Consider the following 20968-nt stretch of genomic DNA (forward strand, 5'->3'; position numbering starts at 1 on the left):
CTTTTCTTACTCCCGAACCACTCTCCTGTTCTCTTCCAAAACTCAAGACCAACTCCCTGTCTCTCCCGAGCCAGCTCCAACTTGCCTTCCTCCTCATCAAAACTCCTCCCCTTTTTCTCTCTCATCAATTTTCCTTTGCAAATATTGGCGAATGCTTTTCGCTGAGCTGGTGCTGAAGTTAACACTTTCTTATACTTCCTGTCAGGCTGCCTAGCTACACGTAACTCGAAAATGAAAATGAGGGATACGTAACGATATTAACATACTTTATTTTAATCAGTTCGTTCGTGTGACAATGTCAGTAAAAAATTGAAATGCAATAGTTGATAACTTTTGATTTTTTTTATCTTCGAAACGTTATTTATACAAAAAAAACTTTTAATTACGGACTGGAAGTTATATGAATTGTCTGTTGTAGTCAACAATCAAGCTAAATTCAGACCTATCGATTCCTTGGAAACTACTAGGATACAAGGGAAAAAATATTAAACTAAAAGCATACGTGGTACTACTTTGCTGTGGAAAAAAATATTCCATCTATGTGAATCAAATTATAACAGGTGAGTAATCAATATCCATTTAAATCAACGCCTACGCAATCAGGGAGTAAATTACCACATTCAACCTCACGTCAAATCTTCGTTCACCTTCGTAAATATCCTAAATTACTTGATGTAGCTATTTTGTGTTGGAGATGAAGATGATGATTTTCAGGTAGTATTCTCACAAACTACTATGTTGCAATATGAATTTACTTCACTAATCGATTGTTCAAAATCTGTAAGCAATGAATATCGATATAACAGTTTTCCGTTAGTACCAAAAATAACGTATCCATTACCACAGAGCAAATATATATTCAATTATTTATTTTATTATTAGCATAAGTTTATTGAGGAATATCGAAAATCTATATCGGTTCCTTTCTGAAGCAACGTAAAGTATTATTTATGTTTTGAGTATATTGCTCCTTTACCAGAAATGTAGGAAGAGTGGAATTTTGAATAACTGTTCCGCATTTTGAAAACAGTGAATATTTCTGAAAACTGCATTCTCGACGAAGGCTCAAATATTAAATTTAGAAAATGATGGGATGATTGAGGTGATATAACAAGATAGTTTCAAAATTATTTATTTTTGAAATAAGGTCGAATTTAGAAGTGAATGGGTGGAAAATTTAACCGTAAATTTGGAGTTCTGGAAGACATACTACAGGCATTTCCAAACTCTCTATAGTTATTATTTCTAACATTAAACATAAATTATTATTATTATATAACCTGGATATTCTTGAAATATCGGCCAGATTTTCTAAATCCATTGATAAATTATTTACTGAATAGAACTTTTAGAGTAAAAATTAGACAAATTAGCTCTGAGAAATTAAAAATAAGTTGTGGAATACCACAATTATCTCCTCTTGAAGCAATTTTATTTGCTACTTTTGTTAACGATATCCTGACTCAAGTTGTCTTTTATATGCTGACGATTTAAAAGTTTTTAGGGAAATGAAAAGTGGATCTGGCTACTTAAAGTTACAAAATTATATTCAGTGATATAAAAACAATGGAATGAAAATTAATCTTAGTAAATGCAAAGTCATGAGATGTAAGACAAGAAAACACTTTCTTCTTTTGCAATTATTTTATAAATTTTAAAAGGTACTAGTTACAAGCATCTATGAATAATTCTGACGAACTCCTGAACTGAACACTTGAAAAAGCTTTTGAGTTACTGAGTTTGTATTTTTTATCGGACTTCATTTAACAGATTTGGCAACTTTAGCGTTTTTGTATGTCACAATTGTTCGTGACATTACTAGAATGTAGAGAATTATGCAGCTCAGCAGCTCACATAGCCTCAAATCAATGGACACCTGGGGGGTGGAGGCGACCGGAGGGTGGTGCGGATCACATCACCTCCAAAATGGAAGAGATCCTTAAAATGCGCCTTCATGGCACGGTGCTATATGCACGGGGAACATTACCTTTTACCTCTACACCTCTACGTTATTTGTCACCTGCAAAACTGTAGATGATATAGACATGTGTGGTCGAAATTCACGCTATTTGTCTCAATGGTATATCAGACCTTGTCTAAATTTCCTCTCCTCTTCATGTGGGGAAAATTATGATGTCTCTTATCCAATTGTCTCGTGGATGTTATTCACAAATCTCTAACTTGCCGAACCCATCTTTTTTTTCTTTTGGCCAGATACTTCTGCACATATTTCACCGAGGTGATGAAACTGAGCTTAGTGTTAACCATTGTTTGGCAGAGATAATCAAACTTTTAATGTTGTGCAACTTTTCTGCTGTTTTCTGTAGTATCTGTATCTCTATTTACCCTGAACAACAGCGAATGCTTATTTGAAAGTTAAAGAACTTGATGAAAACATTAATCTTATTTTTTTCTAAATTCGTTTCTTAAACATCGTGCTACGAACTTTTGGATCGCCCTTCGTATTTTAACATTGTACAACTCGATTGTGTCAAACATTTTAGTGTGATGCATACGAAAACGTTTTAAAATAATTCCTGGAAATTGCCTATCGCGCACACCCCACAAGACCAGCAATAATTTCTTCAACGTCGTACTAAAATATTCCACAAAGAGTAGAACTGTGTTTTTAAGTCTACCTTATGCACAAATAGGCTAATCGGAACTGGACCTACAGTTTATAGTGGGATCTGTAACACTGTGCAATGTGCCTTTACCCCAGGACCCCTTTATTAGAAGGCGACGATGTTACCACTACATCCACATTCCACAAATATCCGACTTATGTTAATTATGATATCCATCATGGGACTGGCTCGTGTCGCGGCGTTGGGCCGTCGATCCGTGTTCAGTGGCCACCCACAGCCCCAGACAACATTTACACACCACGCGTCCAAAGCCACTCTACACATTCTTAACTTATTCGTAAATTTTTAGACATCGCATCAGAGTAAGAAATTATTTTACGCCATTATTAAGCAAAGATACTAATACAAGTAGATTATATTTTAATAAACTAAATTTTTCTACGTTTTCAGTTTCAGAAAATTTTAGATATTCATATCTACTGGGTGATTCAATTTAAATTTAAAGGAGCTATGCCGGGCATAAATGGTCATGATAGAAACAGGTTAGACCCAATGCCATATTGCTTTCATCCTAGCGGACGTCCGCCATATTGGTGGCCGCCGCTTTGAAATAAATTAAAAATATTTAAATGGAAATGGGATGATGCAATACATCAAATCAGGCTAGAATTTCAAGAGAAATGCAATGGTAAAAGTATTTTTTCTGGTTATGTTTAACCAGTAGAAAAGTTAAGGGTACGTGATTGTAACAAATGTCTCACTTTCCAGGTGTGAAGAAACAGTGCCAGGATGCTCCTAACGCGTGAGGAACGCATGGAGATCGTACTGCTGTCTGGGGAGAGAAGTTTATGTGCCATTGCAAATTATTTTAACCAACGTCGCACACAATGACATCCTGTGTCGCATGTGAGAGTTGCACAATTACTCCAAAAGTTCCGGAGACGGGATCAATAGGTGAAAAGGTTAATCAAATTATTTTCTTTGTTTTTACATGCCCATAGTTGATATGAACGGACGTGGAAAGACGAGAGATTGACGGAGGGGAACAACATCGTTGAATAAGATGCATTTTTCAGATTTTCCGATTAAAACAAAAAGTAACAAATGAACAATAATTTAACACTATAATTAATTACTGTTTCCTAAGTATTGATACTTACTTCGTCGATGCTCTCACGAACGGAAATCTCGTGGAAAGAGGTGCACCCGATCTCTCTGCTTCTGCGCTGCCCTTCTTCGAGGCTCACCATCCTGTCTCCCCATTGGTCGCTCTTGTTGCCCACAAGGACTACTGGCACGTCCAGCACAGTTTCCTGCAAGAGGCAGACACATCTCTCAGCTGTGTATCTGAGTTAGGTTATAACAGGAAAATTCATGATAAAACATTTCAATAACAAGAAAAAATACGAACAGATGTTCTCGGGTTATCATCGAGGTTAATCCAATGTTAGCGTTCAACGTTCAAGTGCATACATTACTCTCAATAACAGGAAATGTTTCTTTTTTTTTGTCAGGGCGTTTATTTCCAAGCAGCAATGTAGATTTTTAACTTTAACTTTATTACTGGAACGATAAGAACTAAGTTTCCTCTCAGGCATATATGGAACCCCTGCAACTGTCATATGGGGAGAAACATCGGAGTGCTTAAACTTAACCTAATTCTAGTTAGCTCAACACAGGACAACACAAACCAAGAACACAGAAGTTCAAAGGGCCGAGAGAATCTCTTGAAAAATCCGAAGCTTTCCATCTGGATCAGGTGTTGTGCGGAGAAGAGTAAATCCCTTGGTCCCTTGTGACGGAGTAGTAGTGAGATCAGCAGGAGTCAGTGCTCGTCTTTCCAAGGCTGTTGTCTGATTCTGCCGCAGCGACGTCAAGCGTCGAAACAGGGGACAACCCCGTTAGTGTGCTGTATGCGGTCCTCAACAATTGGCACATTTGGCTTGACGGTCCGGGGCTCGGTAGGGGTAGTGGACTACAGCATTTCTCTCAGAGCATTTTATGACAGATATTGCCATATGGCCGGTTTAATTTACTGTATATAGACACATGATGGATGATTAAAGGTGATTTGAACATGTCCATGTACAAGCCGTGCAAGTAATTGAGAGAATTCACGATAATTGGAATGTAAGTGCTGTTAAAAATAATCACTGCTTACGTTAATATGAAAAAATTAATGTTGGAAGGCCCCAAACGGAAATTTTAGGAATTAAGCTATAAATTCTCGGGTTACGTCACGAATAGATATCGTTTATATGATAAAGTACATTATGATACATATTTAAGCTTTCTGTAGCACTTTTTGATGTTAGGTTATAATATCTTTCATTTTAACAATAATTACCGCGAAAAGTTTGATATCGCCTTTTGCACAGGGACATTTCGGGCTGACAGCGATTTTACGGGGTCTTGCAATTTGTACACTTAACTTTAAAAATTAGTTTATACAGCATGTTATTCTCCATTATTTTGCATAAATAATATAACTATGACTATTTAAGTTTTATTACAATAAGATCATTAATACATACATATATATATATTAGTACTCAATATTATGTTCAGAAAAATTTCTTTGTCACGCGGAAAAACGTGATGTAAAAAGGAGTGGTAAAAAACTTGGAGGGAAGTAAGGAAGAAAGAATGGTGGAATTCTGAGCAGGTTCGATGCTGAACCAAGAGGAAAAGAATCCTCACAGGTTGACTTTCACAGAATAAGTGGCCGACATCGAAGTAATACATTGCTTTTTGGAACAATAGGAGATCAACCGATGGATCGGGCTATTAGTGAAAGTGAATTGGTATAAGGATACACATTCATGAAAAACGGTAGGGTGAGTGAATGCATCACTGGATCCCACCGCTTCAGGAGGTAAGCCGTTGCAGTTATATTTATCTTTCATGAGCTCATGTTAATTTACATTATAGGTAGAACTGCCTAAAGTACGTTTCGGATCAAAGCATGCTTGCGTGCGTTTCGAGTGGTGAAAATAGATCGAATAATGATCATTCCGAATCTCGTGGTCTGCGGCAAATGGCGGGTGGTGCCATTACAATGAATATTTGAGTTCTCTCAAATAATTGGAACATAAACTGATTAAAATTATCAGAAGGAACTTTGAATAGGTGCATACCCCTATAATTTAGATTTGAGTAGGAATCTTTGACAAATTGTACTTTAATACGTCAAAACATTTGAAGGTCACATGTCCTTTTATGGGCATGTAGTTCGTGAAAAAGACAGAATAGTGAATATTTTGCACGGTTCGTAAAGGAAGTGCAATTGTTCTGAATCGTCTGTTCAAACATTATCTTAATTAATAATATTAGCTTGACGTGATTTATCCACAATTGAGGCAATGTTGCCTAATCTGTCATATGGTGGAAATACTTAGTCTTAAATCAGCTGGTCGTGCTACAACAAGCAACGAGCTGTGAGCATATGAATAAATAATCTGCTCCAATTGATGATCTGTTAGAGATGTAAGATCTCATATAAATAAATGACTTAATTAATTTCGTGAGTTCTATTTCATTCTGAATATGCTCATTAGAATTGGTATGGCATATGCATGTCTCATGTATTAATTTTGATGTGTTTTCTTACAGAAGGGAAAACTTTGTGTGTTCTGCCAATGTACCTCTTGTTATTTCGCATTTGCAATTGAGATAGCAAATATCTAAGGAAAGGTTAGGTATTTGGGTTACTTCATAATTCGGAAATTACAATAAACTGATTTGAAAGGCATGAAAGTGGGTTGAGACAAAATATGTAAAATTCACCAGATACATATGTGCTAAATTTGAATTTGAGGTCAAAGGCTGAATAATTTAGTGACTGACAAGAATTTCCTCATTTGAATATTTTATTTTATTGGCTAAATTTAGAGTGTTCAACATAAATATAATCCCTTTCGAGTTTAGTTGTCCTCCTCAGTAATCAACAAATTAGCGCTTTCCGCGTTACTGGGTACGAATTTGAAATTTTTGTAATTTTGATGTTGAAGAAGTGTTTTTGGATGTTCTCATGACGTGATTGCGTGCAGGCAACCCTCACCTCTGACGTGCCGTCGTAATTTGTCGCAACCTGATCGGTCATTGTAGGAATATTGCCCCTGTTTAAAACGTTGACATATGTGGCATTGTAGAATCTGCTGCTGTCGAAGTTTTCCATAGTGACCCGAAAATGGAGCACTGTATCGAGACGGAAGATATCCGTAATGCGTGGAGAGTCCTTGTTACGTCAAACCCCGTGACGTTTGATAGTAACGTACACAAGGGGAAGAAATTTACGACTACTGGCCTGGGGTCCTGTAGATGAAGAAGTCCTCGAAGAGGTAATCTGCGTCCTATCTATGAGACGCCTAGTCGCTATCACTGGGTATCTGCGTGATCGCAATTAATTTGCAATTTCAGAAGTAGGAATATCCAATCAAAGATGTCGAATTGCCATCTTGAGGTAATTTTCAACAGACGAGCCCGCAGAGAATTGGAGATTTCCAAGTTTGCCCTCCCTGAGAGCATTCCAAATAGTAGAAGAATCATACTCAATCGTAGTTTTGATCTGGAGACATCATTCATGTTAAATTCAGCTGTCGAACTGTACGAAAGATGGCCGAAGCTACTTGTTCGCGGTGGAGGTGTAGACGAACAAAATCTGTGTCTTCTCGTTATGCACGAGGGATGATAAGAAAAAAATAATTCAAAGCCTGTAAAGTCCAGTAGGTATTTATTAGACGAATACAAATGGACTCACATGAAAGGATACTTCCTACACTACTTCTCAACATAGTCTCCTCCTAGGTTCGGGCATCTATTCCAGCGCTTCACGAGGCGCATGATGCATGTCTCATAGAACTCGGGTTCCTTCTGTCGGAGCCAACCCTTGCTTCCTGGTGCACAACATCATTCGTGTCTACCCGGCGTCATTGCTGCGCCTACCAACAGCGATTCGGGAAAGAGGCCCAGACTTTTCACAACAGGAGTCGTTCTGCTTCATGACAATGCGACTCCCCACACGGCTCACAATACACGTGTTAGGCTCCGACAACATAACTCTGAGTTCTATGAGACAGGTATTATACACCTCGTGAAGCGCTGGGATAGATGACTGATCCGGGGAGGAGAATATGCTGAGAAGTAGGGTATGAAGTATCCTCTCAGGTGAGTTCCTTTGTCTTCGACTAATAAATACCTACTGGACTTTACAGGCTTTGTATTCTTCTTTTTTGATCATCCCTCTTAGAAGTAGATCCCATTTCTGAGAAGGGGAATCGAGGAGTAATACGTGAGGCAGTCGAGCGAGTTAAACCGAGGGGCTCTGCCGAGATATTCCCAGAGGCGTTTCTCCCTTGGCATGGGAGAGGTCGAGCGACAATGCGTTCCTTCCAGAATCGGTGCATCGAGTGGAAGGATAAATGTTACACGGTTCCAGTAGATGACTCCAGCTTGAGCATATTCCTCAGTCCGATCCCGAAGGTTGACGTCTCAGACCACCCGACCGCGATGGAACAGTTGAGAAGATCCGAATGCTTTGGAGTTGATTGTATTAGATTCTTTTATGTAATCTTTTTTGCCCTGTTTGTCCAATCGCGACAATGAGGCACACAACACAGTCCTGGTTTCGAACTCAAGACCCTTGGTGTCGTAAGGCGCTGTGATAACCACTTTCCCACTGTGGTCGACTTAAATTGGTCGGTTTGAAGTTATCGAGGCCGTGCTTTTACGAAGAAGTGAGTTCCATGCGTGACTTAGCTGGAGTCCTTCGTCCCTGTTGAAATTCTTGCTTTCCCGTGAAATGGCTGTGGCTTGTTTTACTCTTCTGTCCCAGAAACCGAAACATTTGGCTATGATCTCGGTGTCTTCAAATAAAGAAATAAAAAAAAAAACTTTGAAAATCTTTCTACGAAAGAATAGTTGATTACAAGATATCGTATGAACAATAATATTATTAACTTTTAGGTACGTGTCAGTCAAAATTTATTTTGAGAACAAATTGAAGACTAATATTGGTAAACGCTGTAAGTGTCACAATAACTCAAACACCATTTTACACGTTAAACTGTGAAATGTGCCATGCTTTATAATGTGGTAAACGTGAAATGTGGCTGGCAGCCCTCTAAGTAGTTCAAAGGGCATGTAAAGAGGTGACCAGTGTGCACGTTCTTAAGGGCTGATGTGCGGAACGATGCGATTTCCCAACACTCGCTTTTGGCACTTACAACGTTTACCACTTTTAGTCCTCATTAACATTCAGGTTGGCTAATCGAGACTGAACCTACAGTATCATGTTAAATCCAAATAACTGTGCAATGTGTCTACAACAACGAGGATTTTTACTATGTATATATGTGTGTGTGTGCGGTGGCTCGACGGGCGTAGAATACTGAAAAAGAAAGTTTCAAAAATGGTAGAGGATATCAGGGCGAGTTACTTTTCGTTGGTTATGGAGATCAACGTTCTGGATGGCTACCTGGCCAGGAAGTAAAAAATACAAAGAAAAGAAAATCTATATGATGAGATAACTATTCTAGTCACGTTCGTGTGAAATATGTTGATACGTTTTATAAATTACCATTTCCATGTATTTACATAGAAGCTGTGAAACTCTAGGGTTTCCCACAAAATTTGAGTAACAAGAAAGAACAAAGTCAGTTTAATATGCATATAAAATGAAAGAGCGTACATTGAGGTATGTTTTTCGAGAGGAGGGTTTTTAGTAATTTTCATGTATGCTTCGTTCGTAGCTCTGCATACATCCATACGCACTCTCCCTACGTGTGCGCCAACATTTAGGAATGTATGGTCGATATGAGTGCGATTAAAATTTTCGCTCCAGGAGTTTCAACTAATGACGAATTCATACATCGTAGCAGGGGGGCCCAAAAACATCGTAGGAGAGAGGTGTCCCGTTAGGTCGTAGCAGGGGGCCACACACATTGTAGAAGATCACACATGAGTTTTAAAAAACACATCGTGGAAGATTACGCTGAGAGCAAGGTCGTAGTAGATTACACTGAGGGACCTTACCGTAAGAGGAGACAGCAGACGTATAGGAAAATGTCGTAAGTCATTTCAAAAGTAGGTCAAAGGACGAGTTAGCATAAGAGCAAAATTTGCAGGAGGTAAAAAATAGCTTAAAAAGTGATGCCAGAGCTTTTTCTGTCCATTTTTCTCTCATTGTAGGTTAGTTTAGTCCGTAAAACGTCGTAAAATAAAAAGTAGGTCAAAGGACCCAGCCAGAACGTACGGTTCCACCTACTACTTAAAGTAGGTCAAAGCACGTAGAGGCTCTCGTGTTGTTTAGCAAAAAAAAAATGAATAGGTTAAGTTATATCACGTGAGATCGTGATATACCTACAAATGTGAGGTGGGGGAAAAAAGTGGTGCATTGAAAATTGTACTAAAACATCGCTAAACGCTAAAACATCGACAAAAAATTGTCAAAATATGTCAAAAACTAATATTCAATTGATAAAAAAAGAGGATACCTACAAAGTGTTACTTAGAAACAATACGTTTACACTACTACCCTGTACAACGTTTCAAGGATAATAGCGTCATGTACTAAAAGTATTTGTTCGCAGTACGTAAATGGCGTAACGAACACGCAAGACAGCAATTCGTGGGAAAATATAACAATAAGCCTTCGCATTTAGATAAAACCGTTGATTCACTTAACTGTACTTAAATATCACAGGGGAATTTTAGCTATCAAACACATTTATCTGAAACTAGGTAACAATGCAGGAATTGCTCTATACTCATTATTTATTATCCAGGTAGTAATAAGAACATGGCCTGACATGTGACTTGTAAATGGCACGTAGAAAGTTATGTACTTAATGAAGTTGTTGCAACATGAGAGGAGTAATAATGCTTTATTTGCTCTTTGGCGGAAGACAAGTAATTTCTGTATATTCGAGGTACGTACAAGAATTGCAATAGTAATTAAAGAGAATAAGAAAGTTGTTTATAATTTATGCTCTGTATTGCTGAGCCAAGACTCAATTGAGGTCAAGTACAGAGAATATAAAATTTATTTATTTTCAAAATAAATGAAATTATCATGAATGTAAGATGTACTCTCTATTTAATACCATTCACATGTAAAATACAAGAAGCTCAATTACAATTACATGTTACACACACTTGCATTAGCCGAACACTGTACATCTTCTTTGCTCTTAGTGCAAATAATAATTTTCTTCCCTTTTGGATTCAAAGCAGGTTATAGAAATAAAAATATGCCTAGATGATATTTCTAGTAAATAAACTGACGGCGGTATACATCATTCTAATTCATTACTTCATTTGCTGGAAAACTCTTTGCTTCAGAGATAACCTGTGACGTAACACGCTTTGTCTGTGAATATTAGCTCTAATAATATTTTTACACAGGAGGCGAAGGTACCGCATTATCTCTTCTCCCACCTAACCCTTTTCACGATACACATCACATATATTTTCTACGAAGAGAACAGAAATGCAATTAAAATACAAGAACGTTTTCTGCTTTGAGTTTAAAACTGTGCAACTTTGACTGATCAGTTATTGGGTCATTCCATGCCAAATTATCACAAACAAATGAACTTTTCAATCCGACTATCTCAGATTATCATGAAATTTGGTAGGATGGTAGAGGATATGAAGTAACGTACATGTGTAATTTTTTTTAGCTCTCAGAGATACACAGTGTTCGTACAGGAGGGTTGCCAACTTCATACGAATTGTTAAATTTGTGCTCACAAGGTGAACAAAAAAACATAACTTTTCTCATAATTATGGTGTAGATTTCATAGTGGGCTTGCTTTGAAGCTACGAAAGCATAGGTTTCGTGAAGAAAAGTCTCATATGAAAATATTGAAAATTTCATTATAAGTCACACGATGTGATTTTTGACCTTGAACACCAAAAAGAGTGTATCTTCAATTTTGGTTGGAATAAGGTATGTTATACAGTTAAATATAATCTCCGTTTGGTGTATGTTTAATTTTGGGAACAGGAATAAAAAAATCTGAAATAGTATTTACTACGTTCAGTGAAACATCTTGCGCAGTAACACTAATGTCGTCTGGGGAAATAAACGCAACAGATATGAAACAAACTGCCTCTACAGTAAAAAAGAAAATATGATGAATCCTATTTGGAAGAATTTACCACTCTCTGTGAATTTCGTCCCATCTAAAATATTTTCTCAAAAGGCTCGCATTTAATCTCGAAATACACATTATAAAAAAAACATACAGCTTATCACCGCACACGCATTCACAGCGTTTAGAGGTCATTGCGACAAACAATGAATGCCAACGTTTGTTTTATTTGCCGCCTAGTTTCGGCACTATCAACCCGAAACACAAGCTCTCAATGGACATTTCCACTCTAACCAAAAATATGATTTTAACTGTATCACTGAATGCCATTCATTTTATACCGTGCGTCCATTTCGATCTTCAGCCGAGAGATCGGGAGAAGCGTGGCGGGCGGCGCTGACGGAGATGCCGACATTTGCGGCCTGTAATGCCCGCTTATTTTTATGGACATATGCAGACATTTATATAAATATTGCAAAACGAGCACTAACCTGTGTTATAAGATTACGGTTTTAATTTTAGTAGCTTAGTGGCTGATGATTTTGACACGCCCACCTCTTTTGAAATACGGCGTAGAGGTTTGTTTGGAGAACGTTCTGACGCTGCACCAATATCATCGAGTTTTGCTTCGGTTAAAATCCGTCGTTCTTGCTTAGGTGTTTTAGAATTTAACGATCCAGTTAAGGACAAGATGTCTAACCGTATCTCTGTGCGGAGTTGAAACGCCTGGGAATTTCTGTACAAATTGCCTACACACGTCTCGACACGAGTGTCATACATAAAAATTCTTTGTTCTAACGTGAACCTTGCGACTGGCATTCCAATCGTCTCACTGACACAACACACATACACACTGCAATAACACAAACAAGTAATTGCAAGTAACCAAGAATAACACTTGCGCACAGTACGAAATTAACACGCTCTTGGTTTACATTGCTCGCCACTATATTCACAGCTCTGTCTTCATCTAGTCGCGAAGAAACAAAAATACTCTAGCTCGGAGATTTCGGATTGCAAGGAAGCTCACGAAAAACATTCACTTTTAACGGTTTCGTCTGCAGCGTAATCTTGATACAGTGTTGCACATTCGAAACCTCCAAACGATTCCTATCGCCACAAAACTCTTTCAAGGATATAAACTTAAGCAGGACGTTACTGGTCAAAATTATGATTAAAATGTTCTATTATATGTGGCTCTTAACATCGTTTCTAAAGCGTATTTATTTGTGTATATAAGAGTAGAACTTGGATGAATTACAGAATAACTTTTGCGTGTTATAACACAGGTTAGTGCTTGTTTTTTGCAATATTTATATAAATGTCTGCATATGTCCATAAAAATAAGTGGGCATTACAGGCCGCAAATGTCGGCATCTCCGTCAGCACCGCCCGCCACGCTCCTCCCGATCTCTCGGCTGAAGATCGAAATGGACGCACTGTATTAACGTCCTCCACAATAGTTTGTGTTAATTCAAAATATTTTGCGAGAAATTGGCCTTACTTGGTGTGCCAAATTGATGCTGTACGTCACGAAAACTGAACGGCCTCTGATTGGATATTCCAGTTATGACGTTCTGGTTCGGCAGTGAACTCCGTCGTCTGTTTTGCGCTCTAGAAATCCATGCACGAAGGCGTTCGTTGCTCCTCGTGTTTGTAACGCTGAATATTGACGAGGATTCTCTGTGATTTTCGAAATTAACGGTTTGATTATGACATTGTACGAAGACAATTCCGGCAATCTAACATGTGAAGATGCATTCACGGTAGCTCCATATTTTGCAAAACTGTATTGGATGGAGCAGGGATAGGAGCGAAAGCAGCGAGTAAAGTTTTGCAAGGGAAATTTGACATGGTGTTTACTTTCATCGACAGCTTATTCAAGATCATTTAATATTATTCTGTTGAAAGATTTTTCTCAGTAGCAATCATTCCTAATTTTCAGTTATTATTAGTAATGCTGGTATTACTGCAGTGCAATAAGTTTACCTGAAGAAAAATGTCAGCGTCTTATTGCACGGCGGTATAAACCAGCGTTTTCTTCTTTTTTCTTGCGTAGCTGAAAATAAATGTATGTAATGCAAATGAGCGCCGGGAAGGGCGGGGGTTCGAACCGGTCCGTTGACCAGCTCCTAGAAGTTCGCATCGTTCATTTCAAGTTACAAAAAATAGAAAGTATATTATTTTTTTTTGTAAAATAATAATAACAGAAATACATTTCAGTTAGATATTATTCCAACCATGGGCGTTGCCAGAATTTTTTGCTGGAGCTCGGGAAATGATAAAACTTGAATAGTAGAAATAATAACAATAATAAAAATTGATAATAATAAAATCGTTATTTTATAATAATAAATATTATATACTAATAAAAATAAACATAAGTGAATATCTAGTACAAAGTTATTTAATATATTTTTTGTTCACATTTCACTCAGTATACTAAAATTCCCAGTTATTGTATTTGTTAAGAACTTTTGCATACATCATTCGCGAAAAGGCTGCAAAAGGTAGGGGGAAATTTTACACATAAGGTTTATGTTGTGACCTCTCCCATCGCCGTTATATTCTGTTCAAATACTAAATTATCTTTATTTATCCTATTAACAATAAAAATAACAAGCTTTTTTTCTTTTTTCTACTTGAAATGAACTATGCCAATTACGAAAGGGACTCCCCTCCTTTCGACGCCCATGATTCCGACAGAAAAATTAAAGTAAAAAACGTGCGACCTCGAAAAGTTGAGTGTAAAATGCAGGATCCATATTTTTATTACTTAATCCAAGGAATAGGTGGTTCAAGTTTTCAAAATTCCAAAAATTAGATTTCTTATGTGAAAGGTCACACAGCAAAATTTACTCCTAACTTAATTATTTTTCTTGAACAATGCGTGTGAATGTAAATAACAAAATATAGTACTTTGCATTTCAGTACACTAACTGTATTTGAAATATAAAATAAATAAATAAATAGTTGTGCTGCATATTCGCTCATCTGTTGGACCGAATACAACAGCCTGCCCAAGGAAGGATGTAATAAAATTATTATAGAAATAACAACCTTTATTATATTAGTTTATAATAGTTATTGTTGTGCAATAACAATCATAACCATTTATATTATCTTTAATGTTTTAACTTTTATCAGAACCTGAACCCCTTCCTCCGTACAAATATTTCTGGCTACGCCCATGGTAATGCACTACAATGCAATCAAATAAAACAGCAATTTTAGTAACTTGCACTTTTACATAGCTTTCACAGACCAATATTTCATTGTTCTTGTAGCTTATCATTCATGTGGCTCACCATGTAAATCGCACACAAACAAGTCGTCTGTTTTTGTTTTTTTCATTCATGGGTACATTGAGAAATATCATATTGGAGCATCTGGTACTCGCATAATGGTGAAATCTTTATTTTCCACTGTGATATCCACAACACTGGCCAGCTATTAAATTCGGGATACTCTGATCTTGTAACTCACAAGATGGAAACTTATTTCGGCACATGGCAACAAAAAATCTTATTTGTAATGTTAACTCAGCAGAGAAAACTGTGGTAAAGCACTGACTTACTGCTTGCTTAGTGGCTTAGTGGTAAGGACCATTTCCTGTTCTAGTAGTTACGTATCTTTTCCAATCCATTATCTCTTAGCAAACACAGACACGTCCTAACACCAAATGCAGCGAACGCGAAGTGCAGACGACAGGACGAGCTGAACGACGAAGTCACAACATGGTGCAGGCGTGTCTTGCGCGCAACGCTCGGCTCGAAAATTAGAAACTCGATTTTTTTATCTAAAAACGAACGCACTTGAACGTGGGAAATTGCAGGGGTTATTTGTCGATGATGTAGAATTTAAAAATTATCTTTAAAAAAGTAGTGGAAATGTCCATTACCCCAAATAGACTGATCTTTGATCAGGTAGCAATCCGTGTGGTATACCTGATGAAGTCCGATATTAAAGCAAGATTGATTTAGATGTATTGTTTAAAATTCTTATATCGAAGTCTCTAGGGATCTAAGAGTCTCGTTCTCATGTCGACTTTAGAGATCTTTGACTCGTTCTCGTTCATGTCTCAGCAAGTCTGGAATATTGAGGAGAGACAGATACGTGTCCCGTTTCTTGCTTTTCGCGTTAATATTATGATAAGCCGGCCTCCTTGGCAGAATGGTAAGCACAGACGCCAGAGGTCCCGGGTTCAAATCCCGGTCTGGCCATGGATGTTTGTGAGTGTCTCTTCATCAATTTCATCGTATCATCACTAGGACTCGGAAGTTGAGGAAAAATCCTTTTTTTCCTAGTGTCCGAAGATGAGGCCCAACATAATATATGTTCACTTTGGGTTATTGTAGGCCAGAAAAAGGTGGGTTTTATTTGTCCTTTTTTGCTTTTTTCGACGTTTTTTGGCTTATTGGTAGTTTTTTAGCCTTTTTTAGGTCTTAACGGATTTTTTTGCAACTTCACCTTCTTTGGACTACGTTTTTACTGCCCATTCTCAATTCGAATCATCAACAGATTATCACCATCACCTCTTAAACATCCTTTCTGCAGTAAAGAAATAAAAAGAAAGAAGAAAGAATTATATTTGAACCATCCCTGAAATGAGAGAAAAACATTTTTGGACTAGTGAAGCAGCTACGGTACAAGGTCCTTTAACCGTAACTTGTCTGGAAAGTTGCGCTGTAAGTGGCAACTTTCTCTTGTTTGGAACCTTTCATTTTTTTCGCACTGTGTGTTCCATACCACCACAATTTTGTATCTTTTTTATTCATTAAATATGTAATTAAAATGAAGTTATTAATAAATTTGGATCACATTTATATGTCCTTTTTTCCGTTTTTAGGTCCTTTTTTTGATATTTTTAGGTCTTTTTTGGCAATTCATAGGTCTTCAACTTCCGAGCCCTAATCATCACTCATCTTCATCATCTTCGCAATTAGCCAAAAGTGGCACAAGAACAATGAAAAAATAATGAAAATCAATCAATCAATCAAAGGATCATAAGTCAATCAGAATTGAAATAAATTGTTTTAATGCTGGTATTAGTTGTTTAAGAATGTAAACAGAGATAAAATTGCTTTATATTATCATTAATTATTATTTTTTATATATTTTCAGATCTATTGACCAAGCTTGATACATTGCATAGAATTTCAATCATGACGTTATCGTCGATTTGTCTTCACATATTTATATTTACAATTCAGCTTTTGCTTCAGTGTTTTTCACGTGTACATCACCAACAAATAGTTCATTACAACGTAATGGATAGAAATTACTTTGTATCTATGCAAAACATTTGTTCCATGTATTTGAAAACAGAATACGTCCAATTGTCACTATATTTCCTTCCTATATGGATTTCGACATGAGCTATCTTCACAAAACATTTTCGCAACAAAAGTTTCATCTCGTTCAAACTATCAGGTGCTGTAGACAAAGTGCCAATCCTGTACCCATTACTAACTACATGGAAGGAAGCAGTTGCATTTTGATACTCACAGAAAATAAAGAACAACTTTTGCTAGAAATTTTTAGAACAACTTGCATAATAAATAGGGGGAAATTTGTAATTTTTATCAGGGAAAACGTTCAGAATAGGAGCCGACTTGTCCCTATATTGCACGACTTGTGGAAGAAAAAAATCATTGACGTTGAAATATTGGTAAACGAGAACAACTGTTCCGAACACTTAAAGTGGAATCTTTGTTAAAAAATTGTGTCTTACAATCCCTTCTCAGGGAACAGCTTGGATAATATCTCTTTTCAAGAAATTGAGGAAACATTTTCGGATTCTTCAACATCCTTGAAAGAGAAAACTAGGAACGTCCACCGATATCCTCTGCTGGTGAGTATCTGCCCAAACGTCTCCATGGACCCCGTTTCAGAGCTCTTGCTGCACACTATAATAGAGAAGATGAATTTCACGCCTGTTTATGTTAAGAAGAACGAAAATAGATTGGAGAATGTTAAATTCCCAAACGGAACCTGGGGTGGATCTTTTGGAGAGGTATTCGACTTGTATGCGGATATAATAGAGAAAATAGCTTTCCTAAACTTAGACCGTTTCCAAGATCTTCAACTTCTCACAATTTCTTACTTTGATAACTTCATTTTCATCGTTCCAAGCGCAGATCGGATCCCACAATGGATGTGTCTTTTTCTTCCATTCAGCATCCCTGTGTGGATGGCAAGTTTTGGAATGTTCTTGTTTCTTCTGACAGCCAAATGTTTGGTACAACATCTTCTTTTTGCCAAAGGTGGCATTCCTGCTTTTTCTTCATCTGTGATAACTATGGTATCCCTCGCATTACAAATGTGCGTTAACAAATTCCCTGACAAGAAAGGTTTGGAAGCAGTATTCATGTTCTCAATCGCATATTTCCTTATCCTAAATACATTGTATCAGGGGTCTTTAGTTCGATACATGATAATTCCCGAGTACTACAGAGGTAAAATGTTAAGGTAAAGTGTCCCCCTGTGCATAGCACCACGCCATGAAGGCGTATAGGGGGTGTGGGGGTAACGCCCCACACTTTCTTGACCCGGTCGTGAGTGGGGTGAAGTGATCAGCATCACGCCCCTGACCGCCTTTACCCCCCAGGGTTTCCCCCAGGTACCCATGTTATTCGACGCTGGGTGGACGCTAGGGCCGCTTCTATCCTTAGAAAGTTCCCGGATTTGAACCGGCCGGGGATCGAACCCGGGACCTTTAGCATGGTAGTCAGACGCGTTACCGACTGAGCCACCGCTACAGTAGTACTACAGTGAGGTAGATACCATAAACCGCATCGTGAACTCTGGTCTGAAGGTACTTGCAACTTTCCAATTCTTAGCCCAGTTCAAAATGTTTCAGGACAACAGAACAAAGGTTTTGGCTTTGAACGCAGGGGGAGTGGATACTGTCGACCAAGTGATGATTCGTGTAGCATACAAGAGAGATGCCGTAGGTTTTCTCGGTCGCAATTTAGCCTCCACACTCAGCCACCAGTATTTGTCACCCCAAGGACTGCCTCTGTTCCACATTGCACACGAGAACGTAGGTATAATCATGGCATCGCACGTGGTTTCAAAGAGATCGCCATATGTTGAAAACTTTAATGATATTCTTACAAGGTTGATAGAATCAGGTCTCAAAGATAAATTGGTGAGGACACTTTTACATGGATCGAAGAGACAGTGACAGTGACAGTGGAGAGGAACATGTTCGTCTATCGCTGCATCATCTGCAAACGACTTTTTATATACCATGTGTGGGATTGACTGTAGCTGTCTCAGCATTAATTTGTGAAAATGCAACATGCTTCTGCAAGAAACAAATACAACGTGAAGGTCTGTAGATCTTTTAATTTGCTTCCCGTAACAATATGGTTGTTTTATAGATCAAATGACCTGAGAATTATGTTCAATTTCAAATATTATCAAATTAATATTACTAGATGAGACACGACATTCGTGAATGACAAGAAGGGAAAAACAGTGTTAAGAGCAAATATGGAAAATTTGCAAGAGTAGTTTTAATGTTTTGTTTAATTATATTCTAAACCTACAGCCTTCTTAAGTATATCTTCAGCGGGCCTCATCGCATAGAGACTTTGGTATATGCGTTCATATACTAGATATTTCACCACATATATCAAAAGCAGTAGTCAGTCTATTGCATATGGAGGAAATAAAAGACGAATTGAATACCATACTAGTTCAAACTGTTCATAAATTTTGTAATACTTTAACTTCCTTGTTTGTGAAGTAATGTGAAATATAAAAACGGCCTTACTCCAACTGTCATTATTGACCTTGAAACTACACACGTCATGCAGTCTTACAACAATATGGAGACGAATGTTCATGTTTTTTAAGTCTCCAATTAACATAATATATTTAATATTTTCCAGCACTTGAAATAAATATTTCATGATGTTTTATTGATATATAAATGAAAGAAACTATTCTTCATAAACTATTACTCTCATTATTACCACTTGTGATGTCTCCAACATTGATCAGACTTAAACATTATCTTATAATTTTACATGGAATAGACAGATATATTCTCAAGCCACGAATTCATCACAATTATATATCTGCAATGCATTTATATATTTTTTTGTTATGTAACTTCGTATTCCTGCCACTTTAGGCTAATCGCGACCATGATGGATGACATATTATGCGATGGAATTTATGGAGAACAGTTACAAATAGCACACATGTCCACGCAAGGATTCGAAACACGGGAATTTAGTGTCGACATGCAAAGTATCTGATAAATTGTAGCATTACAAGAATATTTATGAGTTCTCTGGAAGGGAATCGTGACATTATTAACGTTTATATGAACATACAACATAAGCGTGGTGTTGTGTGTGGATACCTCTGTTAATTCAGGTACAGAACGTAAACAGATTGCAAAGTAGCTAAAGAAATAACAAATAGTGTTCCTCATCGAAGTTATGCCGTGCCTTTAACAAGGATTTGTGTACGTTTTCCAGTTTTATAGTTCAGTAAACATCGTAAGATTAAAATGTGGTATTTTGTGTGCTTGAATAACATCCTTAATGTTTTCCTAGTTAACGTAAGTTATAAGTTAACATCTTCACATTATCCATCTTCGTGATAAACTTTTATATAAGCTCATTCAGCAATAACCATACGAGAACACTATTTAAAATTAAGAAACGAGTAATTTGTAAACAGACACGTTCATCGCCAGTCGACCAGCAGAAATTGCTCGGTATACCTCAGACTTAATATAAATGGCAGACAACCTATTGTGTTTTACAGGCTTGGACACTTCTGTACTAACGAACTCAGTGGTGGAGAGGTGAGCACAGCATGCTGCAACGTCAGGGGTCCTAGGTTCGAATCCCGACCTGGGTATGGGTGTTCTTTGAGAGATTCTCTTCAATTTCATCATATCATCACTCATCCTCATCATCGCGATTAACCAAAATTGACAGAAATGCGACTTAAATAACCTATTTCATTTAATCAGTCAATACGTTTCTGTATGTAACGATTCTATTGAAAGAGAGTTGACACAAATGGATGTCTGAACCCTAAGCGCCTTGTGTATAGGCAACCCAAATAACATACTATTCTGCGCTTTGTATGCCATCCAGATGTACAGTCTTAGAAAAAAATACCTGGGCCACGGGACGTAGAATTTCGTAACGTCTTAAAGCCTGTTGTTTATGCAACCCAAATAACAAAATATTCGCTTAAGTTTGCCTGGTGATTCTGAGTTCTCGGGAAGGATTGAGCTTTGATAGCATGAGT

The 20968-nt window shown here is 37.4% G+C and overlaps 1 protein-coding gene across 1 annotated transcript in view; it reads right to left on the minus strand.

The window, feature by feature from the left end:
- LOC145989153 (ras-related and estrogen-regulated growth inhibitor-like) overlaps window positions 1-20968 on the minus strand; it is a 200339-nt gene that overhangs the window by 21446 nt on the left and 157925 nt on the right. Inside the window, exon 4 of the mRNA XM_083124446.1 lies at window positions 3749-3901. Coding sequence (XP_082980572.1) covers window positions 3749-3901 — 153 coding nt within the window. The remainder of the gene's footprint in view (window positions 1-3748; window positions 3902-20968) is intronic.

This window comes from Lepisma saccharinum, chromosome 6 (genome assembly GCF_977018435.1).
Source record: "Lepisma saccharinum chromosome 6, izLepSacc3.1, whole genome shotgun sequence".
Lineage (NCBI taxonomy): Eukaryota > Metazoa > Arthropoda > Insecta > Zygentoma > Lepismatidae > Lepisma > Lepisma saccharinum.